Here is a 20,602-nt window from a genome sequence, read left to right on the forward strand (position 1 = left end):
CCTATAACCCCAGCTACTTGGGAGGCTGAGGCAGGAGAATTGCTTGAACCCAGGAGGCAGAGGTTGCAGTGAGCCGAGATTGCACCACTGCACTCTAGCCTGGGTGACAGAGGGAGACTCTGTCTCAAAAAAAAAAAAAAAAAAAAAAGTGCAGGTTTTTATATGGACATAAGTTTTTAAGTTCATTTGGATAAGTAACAAGGTATGTGGTTGCTGAATGGTTATGGTAAGAGTATGTTTGGGTTTTGTAAGAAACTGCCAACCTGTCTCCCAAAGTGGCTGTACCAGTTTGAATTCCCACCAGGAGTTAATATTGCTCCACATCCTTGCTAGCATGTGGTGTTGTCACTGTTTGGGGTTTTGACCATTCTAATAGGTGTGTATTGTTTCTTGTTTTAATTTGCCTTTCCCCAGTGACATCTAATGTTGAACATCTTTTCGTATGCTTCCCTGGCAGCTCTTTCATGGTTTTTTTTTTTTTTTTTTTGAGACAGAGTCTGACTCTGTCACCTATGCTAGAGTGCAGAGGTGCAATCTCAGCTCACTGCAACTTTTGCCTTCCAGGCTCAAGTGATTCTTGTGCTTCAGCCTCTCAAGTAGCTGGGATTACAGGCCTGCACCACCACGCCCAGCTAATTTTTGTATTTTTAGTAGAGACAGGGTTTCACCATGTTGGCCAGGCTGGTCTTGAACTCCTAGCCTCAAGTGATCTGCCTGCCATGGCTTCTCAAAGTGCTGAGATTACAGGTGTGAGCCACCTTGCCCAGCCCCATCTCTTTTTTGATGAGGTGTCTGTTCAGATCTTTTGCCCATTTTTAAAATCAAGCTGTTAGTTTTCATACTGGTGAGTTTTAAAAATTCTTTGTATAATACATTCTGGACAACAGTCCTTTATCAGATGAATCTTTTGCAAATATTCTACCCCAATCTGTGGCTTGTCTTCTCATTCTTTTGACAGTGACTTCACAGAGCATAAGTTTTTAATTTTAATGACATCCCAATTTCAATTATTTATTTCATGGATATATAGTGTCTTTGGTGTTGCATCTAAAAAGTCATTGCCATACCCAAGGTCATCTAGGTTTTCTCCTGTGTTTTCTTCCAGGAGTTTGATAGTTTTGCATTTTACATTTAGGTCTGTGGATACATTTTGAGTTAATTTTTGTTAAGGTGTAAAGTCTGCCTCCAACTTCATTTTTTTGGCATGGATGTCCAGTTGTTTCAGCACCATTTGTTGAAAAGACTCTCTTTGCTCTGTTGTATTGCATTTGCTCCTTTGTGAAAGATCAGTTGACTGTATTTATGTCAGCCTATTTCTGGACTATCTGTTCCATTGATCTGTTTGTCTATTTTCCTAATACTACATTATCTTGATTGATGTTATGGTAAGTCTTATAGTTGTTCCACATTTCTGGAATATTCTGTGCCAGGTTTTTTTTCAGTCTTTTTTTCTTTTTTCAGGTTTCTGTTGACAAATTGTGAAGCTCAGAGATCCTTTCCTTAGCTGTGTTTAGCCTACTGATGAGCCCATCAGGGGCATTCTTCATTTGTGTTAGTCTTTTTGATCTCTATTTTTTTCATTCTAGAATTTCCATGTCTCTGACTACATTATCCATGTGTTCTTGCATGTTGTTTACTTTTTCCATTAAAGCCTGTAGCATATTAATCATAGTTTTAAAAATTCCTCTTCTGATAATTCCAACATTCCTGCTGTATCTGACTCTGGTTCCGATGCATATGCAGTTTCCTCCTGCTGTTGCTTTTTCCTTTTAGTGTGCCTTATAACTTTTTGTTGAAAAGTGGACATGATATACTGGGTAAAAGGAACTGTGGTAAATAGACCTTTACCATAGATGGGGTGGTGAGGCCAGGGGGTGGCATTTTCTAGTCCTGTGATTAGGTCTTAGCCTCTGGTGAGCCTGTGCCCCTGGCCTGTGAACTTCACTAGTGCTTCCCAGTTTTTCTACTGTTAGGTGGAACTGGATGGCTAGAGAAGACTGGAGTTGGGTATTTTCCTTCCCCCAGGTTAGTCACACTCTGGTTAGTTTCTTTTGAGGGCAGACTTTGTTTAGAACAGAGTGCTCTGGAGTATTTCGTAGTGATTCTTTTTCCCCTCCGCCTGCTGGAAGCATGAGGGGATTTTTCCCAATATTCGCTGAGAACCTGGTCAAGCTCCTGGAGGTAAAACCCACAGAAGTGTGGGGGTCCCCTTCGCCTGGGTCCCCCTGGAGTGTTTTTGTTTGTTTGTTTTTCATCTCAGACTTGTCCACACTGAGCCTTCAGCGACTCATCAATTAAAGCTAAGGTTTTCCTACCGGAACACTGGTTCCTGTGGAGTTTGTTGCTTCATGGGTTTCTGCTCTGATAAGCTGTGATTCTCTGTATGCATCTGTAGGTTTCTGCAGTTTTAGGGGCAGCCGTTTACCATGTGACCTCACTTCTCTGATGGATCTAAGAAGAGTTTTGCTTTTTCAGTTTGTTCAGCTTTTTACTTGTTACAACAGAGTGATGACTTCTAAGCTTCTTACATACTTGGCTGGAAATTAAAAATTTAACATTTTTAATCAGATGAGAGAATGCCAGTTATAAAAGTTTTCTTGACCATTGAAGTAATAGTTAAACAGGTCAAAGTGTGACCTGCAGTAGGCCATCTCTGCCTTCCCTAGACCTTTGGAACAGTCCTACCTGAGAACAACGAGTGATGGACCTGGGGTCTTTGTCCTGCTCAGAGTTAACTAAATGAGTTTCTAGTATGTCTGAGGTAGACCAAGGTGATCACCACTTAGAAGGTACTTGCTTTACTTATAATTTGGTGGCAGTTCTCTTGTCCAGTTCTAAGACTTTGATATCCATAATATTTAAAATGATTTTAAGTACATGTTTTGCCTTGTGGAGAGTTTAGCAGTTTAATTTCATAGATTGAGATCTTTTTGCAACGTGATTCTCAATAACTATAGTGTGCTAAAATCAGTGGGTTTTCAAAGAAACTTTAGTGAATCAATATGTCTTTATATTTCTATTTAAATGGAACTCTTATTCCTAGTGGTTGTACTGCATTTTCATACGCTAGTGAATTCTGTTATCAGTCGGGCCCTTTGTGGAAGATGCCAAAACTCATCAGTGGAAAGACTGCTCGTTTTTTCTACATGTCTCCAAATTAAGGAAGCATCCTGATGTTGACAGCATCCTCTGTGCCCTAGGTTTGGATACTGCACAGTGTGTGTATGACAGGGTTGTGTTGTTTAATTCGCACAACAGCCCTGCGGGGCAGCTGTTGTAGAGTTGGGACCACAGGATTGTGAGCTGCAGCAGGGCTCCCCCAGGGCCTGTATGGGACCTTCTGTCTCACAGGGCCTCCCTGCTCTCAGCCATTTGGAAGGACTCTAGTCACGTTGTTTCCTGTGCCTGCTGTTCCAAGTTGTTGGTAGGGCAGAAAGTTTCAGAAAAAACATTCCACTTTCATTTACAGAGGAGCTGTACAAAGTACTTTAACACAGTTACTAGTTAAGTAATCTTACTTGACTAGGTGTGGTGTGAAATTAATCATGCTGTCTCACTGGAGCTTGCTTTTTCAGCTGTATATTTCCTGAAGTGACCAGCAGTAGCTTTCATCTCCTTTCCCTCCTCCCGTTGTGCTCATTGAGAAAAGAATGTGATTATTGTTTAATTAAATGACTTGACTTTTATGGGAGATTAAAGCAGGCAGGCTTTGATCTGTAACACCATTGCCAACACCTTTTTTGAGGATATGCTAACTACCAGCAGAAAGCTAAGATCCGCAGATTTTAATTAAAGACTTGAGACACAAAGCATGTAATTATTACGAGACATTTTCAGGGGACTGGCAAAGTTGTGACTGCATGCGAAGTGCAGGCCAAGAACAGAGCAGCATTAGAGCATCAGGCACCTAGGCAGGTGTAAGATCATGGCCCCGTCATTTGCACGTTCTGCCCCTTTTCTGCTTCAAAGGGTGCCATAAATTCCATGTAACTGTATCTTGGGGAATGTGGAGTCCCTGTGAGAGCTAATCCCCATGTCCTGCCTTCCAGATCGGCGCCAATGGTGTGCCATAGCCATCCTCTTTGCAGTCCTGTTGGTTGTGCTCATCCTCTTCTTAGTGCTGTGACGGCGGGGCCTCTGGGTGCGAGTTCCTCCTGCATATGAACCGAGGGGAGGAGGAGAAGCTGAGCACGTGTGACATTGCCGTCTACTCACATTCCTATCCTGGAAACATACTGCTGCACTGACTTTTCTCCGTGTGACCCCACAATTGACATGGCTCCTCCATCCCAGCGCTGGAAGGGCCAGTGGGAAGAGGAAATAGATGTCTGCACTCCTGGCTGCAGCTGGACAACAGAAGCCCCATGCCGCCTGTCCAGTTCGGAGGAGAACTAGCTGCTGCCTTGCCTTCTGGGACCTCGTTTGCTGAGGAGGGACTCACATACTCCACTGGTGTTTTGCTGTTGCTCATTCCATGCATCTTTGGCAGCTCTTTTCTTCTGCTCAGACCCTTCCCCGTGCTCAGACAGTGCACCGCTGTCCCATCTAAAGAAACCTGTCAGGAATACGAGCTTCTGGGTATGTTTCGTTTCCCATTGCTGTAGCATTTCTTAGCCCCTGAGAGCTGATGATTATTGAGGACAGAAGGCTCAGAAACAGTTTGTGACAGAAAATGCAGTGTTTCATTTTTCAGGGATAAATGCTAAGATAAAATTGCTTTTCCAGGTCATTTTTTTTTTGTGGTAAGAATAACTAATGGAAAATAATGAAACACCCTGGGGTTTGGGGGTGCTAACAACTTGTGGCTTTAACTGACAGGAGCAATTAAAAAGAGCAAGAGGGCTCTGCATTGGCATAGCTTAGGGAAGGGTTAATGCTGTCACCAGAGGTCAGCTCCTGATCCTTGCCGACTTGATGTTGCTGTACCAGGGCTTCCTCCCCAGAGGTGCAGCTTGCGTTTTGAGGGTGATTGCTACATATGTTGTTGCTAAACAGCTCAGTAACACACTTGAATGAATTTGGATACCAGATTGTCCTCATTACAGTTCTTTTACTCCTAGGGCACTCTACACTGGGGGTTGGGGTTGGGAGTGGTTAATACATTTATTACATTTATTCAGAAACGTAATGACATAAAAGGTTAGCTCTGGGCCAGACTTCTCTTACTCTGTGGGTAATGGCAAGGATGTGTAGGTAAACTTGGTTCTTTTTTTTCCCTAAGATGACAACTTGATTTTATCATCTGCAGTCAAATAACTGAGCCAATCCAAATTTAAATGATAGATGCTTTAATTGAGTTTAAGTAGCTGAAACTGCTGAGACACTAAACTTTAACCTTCTGATGACTTTTTAAAATGCCTCAAATGTGCACATGTATATAGGATATTTTTATAACTTCCCTGATGAATAATCTGATATTAAAGTAGTATTTGGACCCAGAGCCAGAACTCGGTGGTGGAGGCTGCTGGTCTCTCCTCACCACCTTCTTTTGCACTTGGAAAGAACAGCAACATCTGGATAGAGTTCTAGCTTTGACTTCTCATTTCCTTGTCTTTTTGGGTGCATTCCTCAGCACACTTTTTTTTTTAACCTTTTTGTTTTGTTTTGTTTGTATTTCATGTGGTTTTATTTGGGGGTTTTGGTTTTTTCACCCTTTTTTGTGATTTGCAGTGATGTGCTTGCCCCGCTAACTTTTGAATTGCACTTTTTAATAAATATTCTTAACAATTTTTGAAGAAGGATATTTTATCTCATTTGAGATCATGGTAGGTTAAGAAAATATGCCTGTTGATGAAAGCTAAAAGCAAATTTATGAAACTAAAAGGGTGATTGACATCCATGTTTACACTCCGCTCTAATGTTTGATATATAAATAAGTTATTTTCAAATTAGGAAAAAACAGTGAGTATTACAAAGGGCTTCAGATGTTTAGAGTACTAGGTTATTTATGTTTTACAAAGTTTGAATCTTCTATAAACTAAGAAAGGGGATGCTCCTTAGATTTGCATTAAAATATAGAAGTCTTTTAAAGTAAATGTGAACCTTGTCTAAGTACTGTAATCCACACAACACTTTATAAGAAGCAAACCAGCATCTTAAGGAATTATAAAATTACCCTATTTAAAAGCCATGCTATTGTTCTGCTATTACCAGATTTATTGTGCCACACAAAAGGATCATGTGTGTCAGCAGGGGCCGTTTGGAACAAACCTAGTCATTAATGAGTAAGATACTCCTGTTAGTTCAGGGACCAAGTTTTATGACCCAGAGGCTTAATGATGTTTGGATATATTTCAAATCGGCGTGCTTACCTCACTGATTTAAATTATTTTCTAAATAGTGGCCATTGTAGACCTGACTCAGACTGAAGCTAAATAGAGAACAATTTAGAAAGTTAACTAAAAATACAGTGCATTCTCCCCGTAGGGCCACCATGCCCTTCTGCCCCTGGCTGACTTGATCCTGTGTCTGATCCCATTGCACCCTGACTGGGCAGTCCCTACAGAACCAGTGTTAATTTGAAGGGCCTCCACTCAGGCTCCAAATGTGGCAGCCAAAGAGAACAATCCAGGGAACCTACATTTATTTTTAAGGACAAATATTTCCTCCTCAGTGGTCCTAATGTTCAGGGCTTTAGAGGGAACCCAGGTGGTCTCTTCACCCTGTGTCCTAGAATGAGAGAGTAAGTAGACAGTGGTGATAACCCCACACTACTTACAAGTGCATCTTTATAGTATTTGGGGCTTTCTTTGCCCTTTAGCCTTCTGTACCTAGTACCATATTCCAGTTTTAAAGAACTGGCAGAATGTGATGGATAACAGAGAAAGAGCTCAATTTATGTTTATTGGAAGAACATTTTACTTAAATGATTTGAGGGGTGGGAGGGAGTAAACTACTGAGTTTGCCAGAGTGAAAATCCATCTGAAAAACTCAACTACCTTTAGTTTTTAGTCCTAATTTTTGGTCTTGTCTCTGCGGACTGTGAAGAATCACAATGCTCTATATGCCCTGGACTGTGTGGCAAATGCAGGTTGCAGCGTGTGTGTTACATGAGGATCTTCCACAATTTCAGAATGCACGCCAGAGCTGAAGGGGGAAACTTGGTAACTTGCCCATTATTCTCTGCTTTTAGCCAGAGTTAAACAGACTGATGGGTCTGGTAGCCAACAACTTGGCAACTTCCACTCCTTCTCACCTCGTGAGATTAAGGGCTGTGAAAAGAAATCTAGTCTAACTCCAACAGAAATCTGTCTCTGTTAAGTGTTTTACCTTCTGTAAGTAGAGATGGTAGAGCCAAGATTTTTCTTTTGGTAATTTCCCTGTCTATAAAGTGAGACCAAAGGGATATCTGTTCCCTGTTACCTTTTTGGAGAATTCATAACATTTGAAGATCAAAAAATTGAATGATAAATATGAATGGCTTTTCAATTCTGTGGACTTTGTACCATTTGGCTTCACCTTGTACTGCAAGATGAATTTGTAAACAAAACAAAATTGGACTGTCTGGAAAGCTAAAGTTCTGAAATATGGAATGTACTGCCTCTAATTTTTCTTTGTCTTCCTCTCACTGGCATTTTTTTCTCTCCCAGGTTTCTTAAGAATAATGTTTTTTAAAGGAGGCTTTTTGCCCATCAAGAATAAAAAGAAATAAAACCAAAGGGTTACCGGACTTAAGCCCCCGCAGTCACTGTGCGCCATCACTGAGCAAAGTCCGCCCCTGAGGACAGTGCCCCTGCCCCAGTGACAGGCCTTGCTCCTCCCAGGGCCTTTGCTTCTAATAGGGGGTGGTCTTTCTTTTCTTTCTCTCCTTTTTTTTTTTTTGATTAAAAAGTAAAACCAAACCAGAATTTATTGAAAGCAGGTACCTTTCAGTAGCTCCGATTAGAGTAGCTCAGCTTAGAGATACTGTTACTCAGGACAACAGTATGTACAAAAGTCTCCGGAAAAGGAAAATAAAACAACCTGAAAAGAATTCAACTTGAAAAGGACTGAATTACTAGAATGATCATATTGCAGAATAACACAAAATGCAACAAAGAGCCACCCAAGCCTGAGGGTAAGAACTCTACTTCCCAGATTCTTGGATCGTAGCCCATGACTTCTTGGGGCACAGAGGCTGGCTTCACTGGCTTCAGCATAAGGATCTCACCACTAACTGCATGTAACTCATCCATGCCTTGGGCAGAGGCTAAACCCACGGAACGAGGCCACCAGACAGGGTACACATGAACCCATGAGCGGTGCTCTCTGTAGAGTCTATAGACCTGGCAGGGACCATGGATAGCTTAGAGGTACTTACTCTGCAGCTGGTCACATAAGACCCTAGACTGGCCAGGCGCGGTGTCTCACGCCTGTAATCCCAGCACTTTGGGAGGCCGAGGCGGGCAGATCACGAGGTCAGGAGATCGAGACCATCCTGGCTAACACGGTGAACCCCATCTCTACTAAAAATACAAAAAATTAGCTGAGCGTGGTGGCGGGTGCCTGTAGTCCCACCTACGCGGGAGGCTGAGGCAGGAGAATGGCGTGAACCTGGGAGGCGGAGCTTGCAGTGAGCCAAGATCGCGCCACTGCACTCCAGCCTGGGCGACAGAGCCAGACTCCGTCTCAAAAAAAAAAAGACCCTAGACTGACCTAAGCCCTACAGTTCCGTTATCCAAATTCCCACTAACCAGTGAGAGAGAGGGACAAGACTTGGAAGCTGCCTCCAAACCAATTTTTGGTCTACAGTAAACAAGGATAAACATAAAACAACATTCCACAGGCCAGCTTCAAAAGAACTAGTGTGCAAAGAAGGTGAGAGATCCCAAAGCCCCATTTAGTAACCCCCACCGAAGGAGGGGGATGGGTGTGGGTGGTGAGATGGCCTGTTCTGCTGCTGTGGGCACCCCTGTGACCTGTCCTGCTCTGCCATCCGGCCTTAATTCGTACAGTTACCCCCGCTTCCTAGATGTGCACTCTCATGGCCCAGAGCTCTCACCTTTCTGAGCCTGAGCCTCCCGGCCTCCAGCATACACAGAGTGGAAATGCCAGATCCTAAGGGTTCTCTGAGGAGGGTGAGGTGGCAGTTTTTCTGAGAACCTGGGGTCCTTCCATGCCACATCAGTTGTAGGTGGGGCAGGCCAAAGAGGATGCTGAGTTACTGGAGGCAGAGAGCAGTCGGTCAAAGAGCAGGGAGGAGAATGCAGCTGGGAAAATGATGAGAAGTTTCCATTGCATGGACTCAGCAGGCAATTTCTGGGGTCACCTTGGTTATGAGGCGTGAACAGCAAAGCTTTAAAACTGATGTGAGAACAGTGTGTCTCCCTTTTTCCAAATTCCCCAGAGGAACACTACTCCCTGCTCTGGAACTTCACATCAAAGAAACAATACACCTGATGGGAAGAAGTCTTTTCAGGACCCCAGAAGTGCCCATTGGAGGCCCATCAGAAAAGTCTGGCTGCTTCTCGTTTTTGGGTCCTCAGATTTTGGGCAAGATGGCTAGAGGGCTGGAGGTTTCCCAAGGCCTCTAGATGCAGTTGTGCAAAATCAATCCTCCACAAATCACTGGCCCTTGGTAGTATGCTCATTCCACCACCCACTGGCAGTGAGGAAGATCTTTTTGCTGTCAGAGAGGGCTGCCCTTCACTAACACCATAAATCTGCTCCCTGGCTGCTGGAGTGCACAGGCCAAGGGGGTCTTGAAGATCCTCGTGTCAAACTTGAGTGTCAGGCTTGCAGTTGGTTTCACCATAGATAACCCTTGTTGCCCTACAGCTTGGGTAACTGTTATTGTGTCTTGACCTTTTGCTCTTCCTCTTCCTTGTCTGAACTGCGTTCCCTTCTTGGATAAAGGACAACTTTTATGTTTATTTTCTTCGTCCACTGTCATGTCGCCCACTTGCACAGGAGTCCCACCTTATCTGCGGTTTCACTTTCTGAGGTTTCAGAAATGGGTTGCACTGGAAAGCACTGTGCCTATACAAAGATTTCAGCAAGGGAGTCCCTGTGTATATAAGGGAAGAAACAGTTTATCTAGTCAGTACAATCTGTGGTTTCAAGCATCCACTGTGGGTCTTGGAATGTATCCCTGCAAAAAGGTGGTGGGGCAGGGGGCACTTCTGTATGCTTCAAAACATGTGCACGATGAAAACAGTGTTATCTGTCAATCTGAAAACAAAATCGCCATGACTTCTGTGCACTGTAGTCCTACCTGTGGACTGGCTGCCTGACTGTGGAGCGTCCTTGTATTGGACACTGAGGGACTGTCTAAGATGGCGACTTCTCATTTGGCAGCCTGTGGCAGCTGAGTTTGAATTTGGTGGTGGCCGTCGCATGTTAGGGTAGCCATAGAGCTGCTCGCTGTCAGCCGGAGCAGCAAGCAGTTTCACTTGACCCATTTTACACTTGTTGTCTCCACCCAAGCACCATGGCTCCAGTTAGGAAGGGCAACCGTTGGGTGGCCAAGAACAACTCGTTACGGAGCCAGAAGCTGACCTCCTTTCTTAAGGATTTCAGCTGTGAAGTGCAAATACTATGGAAGCCAATTCAGTCAGGCAGAACCTCTCCCAGAAGATTGATAAGACGCATGACCAGGCCACTCAGCGGCTTCCTGAGGCACAGTGTGACATGAACTGGTAATGCACAGACTGTGCATTCGTAGCTGTTTCGTGAGTAATATGCAGAGTGTGTGTCTTGGGTATTTTAAAGTACGTGAGAGGGTTGTTTCAGCAGCTGATGGGATGCCAAATGTTTGACTTTTTATTATTCCAGCCCTTCAGATTTCCCCAGAATTGTCACCTTCTAGAGCGTGTGTCTTCCCAGTGTGTTCCGGGAATTCTCTATACCACTGTCGTGTTGCTCAGAAAACAATAGAGCTTTCAGTCAGTTCAGGTAACCTTAGAATCTGCGCTGATGCCTCAGAAAGGAAGAAAGGCTAGGACGGCCTCGGCTTGGGTGGCACTCTTATTTCTCCCTTGGTTTCACTTCCTTTTCCATTTTTTGTGGCTTCCCACTTCATCCCGCAGCCTCCTCTCATAGGCTGTCCCCCCCTCCCCCCACTCTATTCTTCCCACTCTCTCGCCCATTTGTGTCCTCAGAGGTCTGGTTGCTGCCACTGCACCTGCCTCAGACCTAGTGTCACCTCGCCAGGGCTTCAGCCAGCCTGGCCTTCCAGCTGCCACCCAGCAGCTCAGCAACTCAGAACCTTCTGGCCTAGACCTTCACACCCAACTCTCACCCAGGGCAAATACAGAAGCCTCTGCTGGTGCAGCCAACACGGAGTGGGGAAAAAGGGGAGAGGAAAAGCAGCAGCTTCCTGTGCTTCCCAGCTCAGGGCATTGGTAAGAGTGGATGGAATTTGGCATTCTGCTTCTACCATTTTGAATGAATTGGCCTATTCTTTTATACCATCACTCCTCCCTTCCAAATCATTCATTCTGGTGTGCAGCCCATTTCTGTCTATTTTCTAATGAAATGAACAGAGCCACCATGTAAGCTTGTGCCCTGCACAAGGATAGATACCCCACTGGGGAACAAACGGGACCAAAATCCACTCTGTGTTCTGCTGGCCAAGCCGGGTGACCTGGCCTGGGCTGGCGTCCTCCCAGAAGAAGGGTTCATTTTTCCAGTTTGCACACATGTGCTATTTGTGGGTTAGCTGAGGCCCTGCTCATGTCTTCGGTTGGTTCACAAACCAGAAGCAGAACAAATGCCCAGAGATTAGTGTTGTAATCAAACTAGATTTACAACCAAGGCACGCTGAGTGGCATTATGGGTTTTATCCTGTTGCATGGCAAGCCGCTCATGCACGGGCTGTGCTCAGTGTCCTTTTTCCTCAGCCATGCCAGCCATGGGGAAGCAGGAGGGGAGCTTGTTGGAGAAGGCGGCCTCAGTGAGAGCCTTGGTGCATTCCCCTGAAGCCACAGTTGAGGGCTTCTCCTTCAGCAGGGGTCCCCATAGTCTGAATGTTTTCAGAAATCTTAGGTCCAAGGGACCCCCAATTTTTTTTTGTTTGTTTTTTTGTTTTTGAGGTTGAGTCTCACTCTGTCGCCCAGGCTGGAGTGCAATGGTGCGATCTCGGCTCACTGCAACCTCTGCCTCCCGGGCTCAAGTGATACTTGTGCTTCAGCCTTCTCCCTAGTAGCTGGGACTACAGGTGCATGCCACCAAGCCCGGCTAATTTTTGTATTTTTAGTAGAGACGAGGTTTTACCATGTTGGCCAGGCTGTTCTCAAACTCCTGACCTCAAGTGATCCACCCACCTCAGCCTCCCAAAGTGCTAGGATTACAGGTGTGAGCCACCGTGCCCAGCTGATGGGACCCCAAATCTTATGTCCAGACCCCAGGGTCTGAATTCATATTTAACTACTGAAAGGCATCAGCATCTCCTCTCTGGTTGAACTTGACCTTCTTACTGAGAACCAGCTAGGCAGGCATCAGAAGCATCAGGCTCTCCAGAGGAGAAGCTGGTGGGCAAATAGATCAGGAGCAAGTGCTTTCACCATCAGGGATGAAAGTTGAAGGCCAAGAACACTTCCTTGTCCTGTGGTGCAGGGGTTGGGATGGAGGGGTGAGTCTTATAAATGGAAGAGAACTAAGTATTGTGATTTCAAGGAAGAACATCTGTCCCCTGCCCCCAAATACCCCCAAACCCGCCAAAATTCTACAGATTCATTTGGCTTAACTCCTCTCACAGAGGTAAGCTAAGGTAGTCAGTCTCACTGTAGTTGTGGTGAATTCATTTAATGATCTTGGTTTCCTAACTGCTAGATAATCCACTGGAGCCAAAGGAGTTTTGGTGGATTGAGGGAACCTACAGAGGTTGGGTAGGGGTGTGTTAGGAGTTGAATTGTTTCCCCAAAAAATTCATGTTGAAGTTGTAACCCCCAGTACCTCAGAATGTGGCATTCTTTGGAAATAGGGTTGTTGATTTAATTTGGGAAGGTGAGGTCATCCTGCAGTAGTAGGGTGGGCCCCTAATCCAGTATGACTGATGGCCTCATGAAAAGGGAACAGAGCCCTACAGTTTACACAGTGCTTTTATGCACATTTTTCCTATCCATTTCTGTGGGGTAGGCATTATCATACCTGTTGATTTTACTCTAGTTTATTGCTTTTTTGGCCTACCATCTGTTAGCCTCACTTTTTCTAACAACAGGAACCCCTTCTGCCAAACACACAACATATTTTGGAAAGTTACCCTACCCCATTCCAACATGTGCTTGTGTTGAGAGGTACCAATCTTAATCCTCCTGCCCAGCCCTAGCCTAAAGAAGTGTGTGTGTGCTGGTTAGGCTCTCCCCGTCAGTCCCCAGCTAATCTCATCCCTTCCGTGCCCCAGGAGGCTATACGCATCAGATTGCACTTCCAGAGCCCCCGGCCTCTGGTTGGGCTTGGCCACTGCGATGAGCATCCTCAAAAAAGACCAGAGAGCTGGAGGAGAGAGAGGTTGGGGCTTCATTCCCCAATCCACCTCACTGCAGTCCCGCCAGGGGCCACGGTCACAGCTCTCACAAGGGGCATCCTCTGCCAGGGTAGCAGCTCTTGCCAGACTATGATAACAATATTCTCTTTTACCCTTCAGCTCTGGTGGAGGTAATAGCTTCCCTCTGTCACACGTCTCTGGACACTTCACCATCCTGTACTGGTTTCCTCAGTTCTGATTATTCCCTTACAGATGCTGTCTGTTGAATTCATTTAAACCATATTGAGTTGTACCATTTAGTTCTTGCCAGGACTGTTAGCTATGGCTTGTCTTAGAGGCTTATCCTGATGGTCACGGTGATTAGGCCCAGAGGTGCCACATGATCCAGCGCACGTCAGAGTCCTCCTGTGAGTTCCTTTTCCTTTTAGTAACCAGAGCTGAGAGAGAGACACCCATTCTTATGGAGTGGTGAAGCGATGGAGGATATGAGCTTTGCGCTGGCAGCCACATCCCTACCTCTTGGATAAAATCATTCACATCTTGGTTTTGATCTCTCGGGTCCCCACACTGCCCTGATTCCCACCTTTAAAATAGCATCCCACTTTGTGCTTGAGCCGGTTTACATAGGTTTCTGTTACCTGCAACCATTAAGAGAGAGTTTTTCAGCTAGTGAACAGGAGAGTCGAAGCTCAGACTCCAGGCATCTGCCTCCAAAGCCTGTACTTTTCGCAGATGCTCCATATTCGTAACTGTGGCCAGACACCTCCCCTGCTGTTGGCCACAGCTGAGAAAATCCCTCCTACTCCTGTGAGGAAAGGCACGTGTGTCTGGGTATTTCCCATAGCATGATACAGGGGTAATTCATTTTGAATAATAAGATCATACACGAAAAGTTCTGTATTAACTGAAAGTTGACCAGTTGAATCATATCTTTAAGGTATAAGAAGAGCTCTTTGCTGGAAGGAATCTTGTCATTAGTCCTTTAGTAAAGCAGAGACCCTCTGTTTGTCCTGTTAAATCCAGATTTTCACTCCTACTGGTGGTGTGTGAGCCCTTTGTTAACTAAACAATTTGTAAGAATTGCTCCACCTCCCAAAGAATTTCCCAGCTTATTGACGGAATGGAAGAATTTGCCTCAATGGATCCCCAAAAACAAGGTGCCCTTGGAGGTACTCCACTCTGTCAAGACAAGGGGAACCGCCAAATCTTGTCAAGATGCTGCTCAGAAGTAACCAGAGGGCTCGAAAGTTCGCAGGGGGCTCTAGCCATGAGATCACTACAGGCCAACTAAAGAGATGGCTTCAGGATAGGGTGAATGTAACCTAGATTAGAGGAGTTATGAAACAATTGTTCAGGCAATGCAGGAACAAGGCCTCCTCTCTTTACCTGTTCTTTGTAGGGTGTCTTTCCCATATTCCAGGAATCTCTTTAGCCAGGCAATACATTCTTCTTCCAGCCAATTCTTTTGATATTGCAACTCATGCTGATTGGCCTCTCATGCCCTCTTGATGGTGTGAGCCACATTATCTACAGCCAGCCAGGAGAGGGTGTCTTTATTGAAGATCAGGAAATTCTGCCCATCATATGCATACTGCAGAAATCCTGTAGTGCTTCCATCCTCCAGCAGCTCACAGCCAATCATTCTCTGGTAAGTGTGAGACCCTGGAACACACACGCAAGCCCAGAGGGGTCCACACAGAGACAGAGGTGGGCTCTCAAGTGCTGGGAGCAGGGGCATGGCTGGAAGCATCCTTTGGTCTACGTCACCCCACAGGCCTGCTGTGGCATCGCTAAGTCCCCAGGAGGTCCCTCTTTGGAAGCCCACCTGACAGCAGGGTTGTTTTTTAAATTTTTTTTGGTTCATATAGCTTTAGGGATACAAGTAGTTTTTGATTGCATGGATGAATCGTGTAGTGGTGAACTCTGGGCTTTTGGTGTATCTGTCACCCGAATCGTGTATGTTGTACTCAGTAGCTGGTTTTTTTTCACCTCACCCACCTTCCACCTTTCCCCTTCCTGAGTCGCCAGTGTCCATTATACCACTCTGACAACAAGTATTTGTGAAGTACCTACTGCATGCCAAAGGAGTGTGATAATTCCCTTCTTGGGGAGTTATCCTGTAATGGGAATGATTGATTGATAAACTGTGGCTATTTGAGTGCAGTGGAGGAGGGAGAGAGATGCAGGAGCTAGAAATATCCCTGGGAAAGTTAATGTCATTGTGCATAAGCAAGCAGGTCACTAGGCCTGGCTACCAAGAAGTGAGACACAGAATGGGCAAATTTAGAATGGGAAAGGAGATGGGGATATGGGGAAGGGGGATGCGGCAGAGGATAAAGGGCTCCTGCGGGGAGAGGGACAGTCCAGAAGATGCACAGGCAGATGGGACGCTCTGAACTCCATCAACCAGATTTCCCAGGTTTTGCCAAAAGCCACAGCAGGTGCAAGTCAGCATTGCTCATTGGAGGTCAGCCCAAGGGCCTCTGTGGCGTGGGGGAAGTGTCTGTCTCTGCTGCATGCACACCTGAGTGATTGTAGTGCCTCTGCAGGCGCTTCAGTTCCACCTTGAACATCTGCTGCCAGCCCGTCAGCAGCTGAGTGTACCTCTCCCAGTGATCAGGCGCGAGGTTCTCTGCCATCCATGGGGCCCGTGGCTCCTTCTGCCGAGTGACACTGTCATATGTGGTGATAGGGTGCAAGTCCACATACCCAACCGAAATAAATTCAGGGACCCCATGGATGGGATCCGAAACACCCAGGCGAAAATAGAGAGTGCGTCCCTGGAAAGGAGGCAAAGAAGGAAGACATGTAGGGTCCCAGATGATCCAGATCCTTCAACTGCATTCATTTAGCCCCACACGAGTGCTCCCTGCTCAGCTGTACCCAGGCCTCCAGGCCCCAGCTGCCATTTCCTCTTACAGAACCACAGAACCCAGGAACCAGGGCCTGGACAGGACTTTAGAGCTCCAGACCAGTGACTTGGAGCCTTTCTCATTCAGGTTTGCAAATGCAGGATGGAATTTTATAGGTAATCTCAACTCATAAGCAAAGTACAGAGCAAGCTTGTCCAACCCACCGCCCAGGACGTCTTTGAATGCGGCCAACGCAAAATTTGTAAACGTTCTTAAAACATGAGGGGTTTTTTTTTTGTGATTTTTTTTTTAAGCTCATCAGCTATTGTTAGTGTATTTTATGTGTGGCCCATGACAGTTCTTCCAATGTGGCCCAGGAAAGCCAAAAGATTGGACACCCCTGGTATAGAGTGCTGCTCTGGTTGTAGGGGGAAGGGAGAAGACACAGGGGGAGCTGTCCCTACGGGAGCCCTCGGGAACTCTGAGGTCTTGAAAACCCTGATAATCCAGCCCTCTTGTTTTACCAAAGAAGTCTGTGGGTGGATAAATGAGGACCCCCCACTCCACTTCTGTGTGCACGTGTGAGCACGCACACATAAGCACATGCGCATATACACCAGGTCGGTCAGAGCGAGATCCCTGTTAGGATTCAGGCCTAAGTGGGCAGGTAGCGTCTATAGTGTGGAGATGTTGGACAAAGGATGATTCATGTTCTGAGTGGGACCATGTGAGATTTCTTCATGCTACCAAGAACAGTGTGCAATTTAAAACTTATGAATTGTGTATTTCTGGAATTTTCCATTTACATTTTTGGAACCAGTAGCTGAAACCGTGGAAAGTGACAGCAAGGATAAGGGGCTGCCACTGTCCATAAATTGTGGAATGGTTAGATCTAGCTTCCTAACAACTGCATAACCTCACATCATTCGCGTAGAGATGATTTTTTTTTTTTTTTTTTTTTTTGAGATGGAGTCTCTCTCTGTCACCCAGACTGGAGTGCAGTGGTACGATCTCGACTCACTGCAACCTCCACCTCCTGGGTTCAAGCAATTCTCATGCCTCAACCTTCCAAGTAGCTGGAACTACAGGCTTGCCCCCCAACACCTGGCTAATTTTTGTATTTTTAGTAGAGACGGGGTTTCACCATGTTGGCCAGGCTGGTCTGGAACTCCTGGCCTCAAGTGATCCACCCATCTCAGCCCCCCAGAGTGCTGGGATTACAGGCGTGAACCACAGTGACCATCCAAGATGGTCTTCCTTTAATGTCCAACTGCCTGCACCCAACTCCCAGCCTTAAAAAAAAATATGCTTATACTTAAAATAGTGAGGTCTTATTCTTGTGGGGCTCACATTGGTCTGCTGTATGTAAACAGGATGCCATTCTCACCTGTTTATTTGGCAATTAATTAATGCTCACTGGGAAACTGTGCTCTCTGGTGTTGAATCCAGAACAGTAAGAGAGTTTTGAGTAGAGGAGAATGATCCCTCAGCCCTGAACAGCATTGCTGTGAATCTCATGACGGAAGCCCATGCTTGGTAACCCAGGGTGGAGGTGAAACTCCAAAACAGCTGACTTCTGTAATTATCATCTTTAAGGACAGACTCAGAGGGACTTGGGATCATTTAGCTCAGACCCTTATTAGCCATGAAAACAATTACAGCTCACCCCAACATACATGGTAGCCATTTGGTGCAATGCATTTTGGACTTGGCCATTAGGAACTGCACCTTCTCTGGGACGACCCTAAGGTACTTACCTGGGGGCAGACTGATGCTAACTTGCCATGCGTCCTCCTCACCACTGGCGACTTGAAGTGTTTTGCCTTTTGCAAACACTGAAGCTCTGAAAGTTATAGTGGCACCTTGGTCAGGTTGCTGCAATCTAGATAAATTTGGGAGTTCTTTATTATATTAAAGTCTCTTTATTAATACAGATTGAGGGGAAGAGGAAGAAAGAAGCAGCTTGGTTTTTCTCTGCCATAAACAAACATGTTGGTGCTGTTTTCCTTCAGACATGCCCTTTGTGCAGAGCTGCCCTTCCCTGGGGCTGTGTGGGCGTTAACTGTGCTTAGACAGCGATTGTTCCAGCTGCCTGCCCTACTGCTTGGGTTTCACATGAACATTTCATGCAGTGCACCTGGTTTGCCAACTGCAGCCAGACTTTGTGCGAAATTGTATTTTACCACTTTTTAAAAGGTTATGAGCTGTCAAACCTGGAGGCCACTTGGTTATTCAGGGGTATGTTTGGAATAAGACCACCCGGATTTGTTCTTTGCTGACCAAGGCCCTGTTCCCTGGCGTTCGTGGCAACCCAGCACTCCGCTCCAGCCAAGCTTTCCGTCAGCCCTGGGATGGGACCAAGTTCAGGGTTTTTTCCTGCTCTGCAGAAAGCAGATTTTAGCTGAGATTGTCCTACTGAAAGACAACTGTGACCCTGCAGTTAAAGATGTCTTCATCTTTAGGAAAGTAGAGTATCTTTGCCCTGTCATCTGTGTGGGGCGAGGAGAGGACAGCCAGGTGTCCTGCTAATACGTTTTTGGAATTGCTTTTAGACTCCATGTGATTGCTTCCTAACTGACACAGGCTGGGCTCAGCTCTCAACAAACAGACTTCAGAGAATGCTGGGGGTGAGGGGTGACCTAGAAGCCATCTAGGAAAGGGCCAGAGAAAACAAGCTGAAACCGATTATGGGTTCTGTTTCTCTAGCTGGAACTATCCTCTCATGGGCTCATTCGTAATCAGAAATTAGTGTAATTCAAAGACAGAATGTGTAATATGTGACAAAAGTCAGCAGGAATAAACCATTATGTTTTTTTCAAGGATAAATAACCTTATGGTGTTTTCATGTTAAATAACTAGAAGATACAAACCAAAGAAGTGGGATCAAGAATTAGAATTACAAATCCCTGGGTGGTTTCCAGATGGTGCCTGACTCCTCTACATAAAGAGAGGAGGGCCAGAACCCTAGTGCCATGGTTTACACTCCTCAGAAACAGGTAAATTTTTGTTTCCTCTGTATGGTGGGTCTCCAGGTGTGGTGTGGGACCAGCAGTCACATCTCTGCATGGAGAACTTGCTGGAAATGCAAGGCAAGGCCAGCAGTGTATTTCACCATGCCCTCCCGGGGGTTCTGTTTCATGCTCTAGTTTGAGAACCACTGCTACGTGGACTTTAGGTTACAGTAAAACAACAACCCCTACAAAATGAAACATTATCCATGGCTTTGATTGTCATCATAATGTGAAATAAAATCTGATGACACTATAAACTTAGAACCCTAATCCCCCCAAAATACTGTGTAAAACAAAAAACTAGCCATCCTTAAAAGTAATATTTTTACACCATGAAGTCTCAGTTACTCTTGAGATATTACAACTATATAAAGAATATTGTTCAGCGTTAGAGAAGTGCAGATGCCATGAGCCTTGGCCTGGGTGTTTTTTTGTTTGTTAGGTTGTTTCTTAGTTTTGTTTTTAGTTCTTTTCATACCTAAGCACAGCTCCGTTCTTCTCCTGTCACCCCCTCTGATAAAAGACATGTGCATCTGCCTGGGGTAGGAAAAGTTTGTAACTGCTGGAAGATCTGAATTATAAATTGTGCTTTCTCTGGCAGAGCAAGTTATATGAATTCTTAAACCCCCGAGTAGCCTGATATGGTTTGGCTGTGTCCACATTCAAATCTCAACTTGAATTGTATCTCCTAGAATTTGCACATGTTGTGGGAGGGTCCCAGGGGGAGGTAATTGAATCATGGGGGCTGGTCTTTCCCATGTTATTCTTGTGGTAGTGAATAAATCTCATGAGATCTGATGGGTTTTATCAGATTTCCACTTTTGCTTCCTCCTCATTTCTCTCTTGCTGCTGCCATGTAAGAAGTGCCTTTCACCCTCCGCCATGATTCTCCCCAGCCATGTGGAACTGTAAGTCCAACTAAACCTCTTTTTCTTCCCAGTCTCAGGTATGTCTTTGTCAGCAGTGTAAAAACGGACTAATATAGTAAATTGGTACCAGTAGAGTGGGGCATTGCTGAAAAGAAACCCGAAAATGTGGCAGCGACTTTGGAACTGGGTAACAGGCAGAGGTTGGAACAGTTAAGAGGGCTCAAGAAAACAGGAAAATGTGGGAAAGTTTGGAACTTCCTAGAGACTTGTGGAATGGCTTTGACCAAAAGCCTGATAGCGATATGGACAATAAGGTCCAGGCTGAGGTGGTCTCAGATGGAGATGAAGAACTTGTTGGGAACTGGTGCAAAGGTGACTCTTCTTATGTTCTAGCAGAGATTGGCTGCATTTTCCCTTGTCCTAGAGATTTGTGGAGCTTTGAACTTGTGAGAGATGATTTCAGGT

At 45.4% G+C, this 20,602-nt stretch overlaps 3 protein-coding genes across 6 annotated transcripts in view; 2 read left to right on the forward strand and 1 right to left on the reverse strand.

Annotated features, from left to right (window-relative positions):
- The window catches only part of STX6 (syntaxin 6), a 53,150-nt gene extending 45,481 nt beyond the window's left edge, over positions 1 to 7,669 (forward strand). For all 4 annotated transcript variants that reach the window (XM_004028001.4, XM_063710356.1, XM_063710355.1 and 1 more), the window contains one exon: positions 4,050 to 7,669. In XM_004028001.4, the coding sequence (XP_004028050.3) occupies positions 4,050 to 4,126 (77 nt within the window). In that variant the 3' untranslated portion in view covers positions 4,127 to 7,669. The remainder of the gene's footprint in view (positions 1 to 4,049) is intronic.
- On the forward strand, positions 4,365 to 17,217 carry LOC129527965 (putative uncharacterized protein encoded by LINC00269). Its single transcript, XM_055367026.2, has 3 exons — positions 4,365 to 4,578; positions 11,111 to 11,117; positions 12,018 to 17,217. Exons 1-3 carry the CDS (start codon positions 4,365 to 4,367, stop codon positions 12,331 to 12,333), a joined length of 537 nt encoding a protein of 178 aa, XP_055223001.1. The 3' UTR covers positions 12,334 to 17,217.
- Positions 14,901 to 17,935, reverse strand: LOC115935031 (major histocompatibility complex class I-related gene protein-like). The gene is made up of 3 exons (XM_063705839.1): positions 17,924 to 17,935; positions 15,930 to 16,185; positions 14,901 to 15,067 (listed from the first exon to the last, which is right to left on the reverse strand). Exons 1-3 carry the CDS (start codon positions 17,933 to 17,935, stop codon positions 14,901 to 14,903), a joined length of 435 nt encoding a protein of 144 aa, XP_063561909.1.
- Between the last annotated feature and the right edge of the window lie 2,667 nt (positions 17,936 to 20,602).

This window comes from Gorilla gorilla, chromosome 1 (assembly GCF_029281585.2).
Source record: "Gorilla gorilla gorilla isolate KB3781 chromosome 1, NHGRI_mGorGor1-v2.1_pri, whole genome shotgun sequence".
In the NCBI taxonomy this organism is placed as follows: domain Eukaryota; kingdom Metazoa; phylum Chordata; class Mammalia; order Primates; family Hominidae; genus Gorilla; species Gorilla gorilla.

Bases quoted from the DNA above. Each gene is read 5' to 3' on its own strand.
- LOC115935031 (XM_063705839.1), bottom strand. The intron at 15,068-15,929 runs GTGTGCATGCAG...TGTGTGTTCCAG, and splicing joins GAGGCACTACAATCACTCAG to GGTCTCACACTTACCAGAGA.
- LOC129527965 (XM_055367026.2), top strand. From the start codon at position 4,365: ATGCCGCCTGTCCAGTTCGGAGGAGAACTAGCTGCTGCCTTGCCTTCT.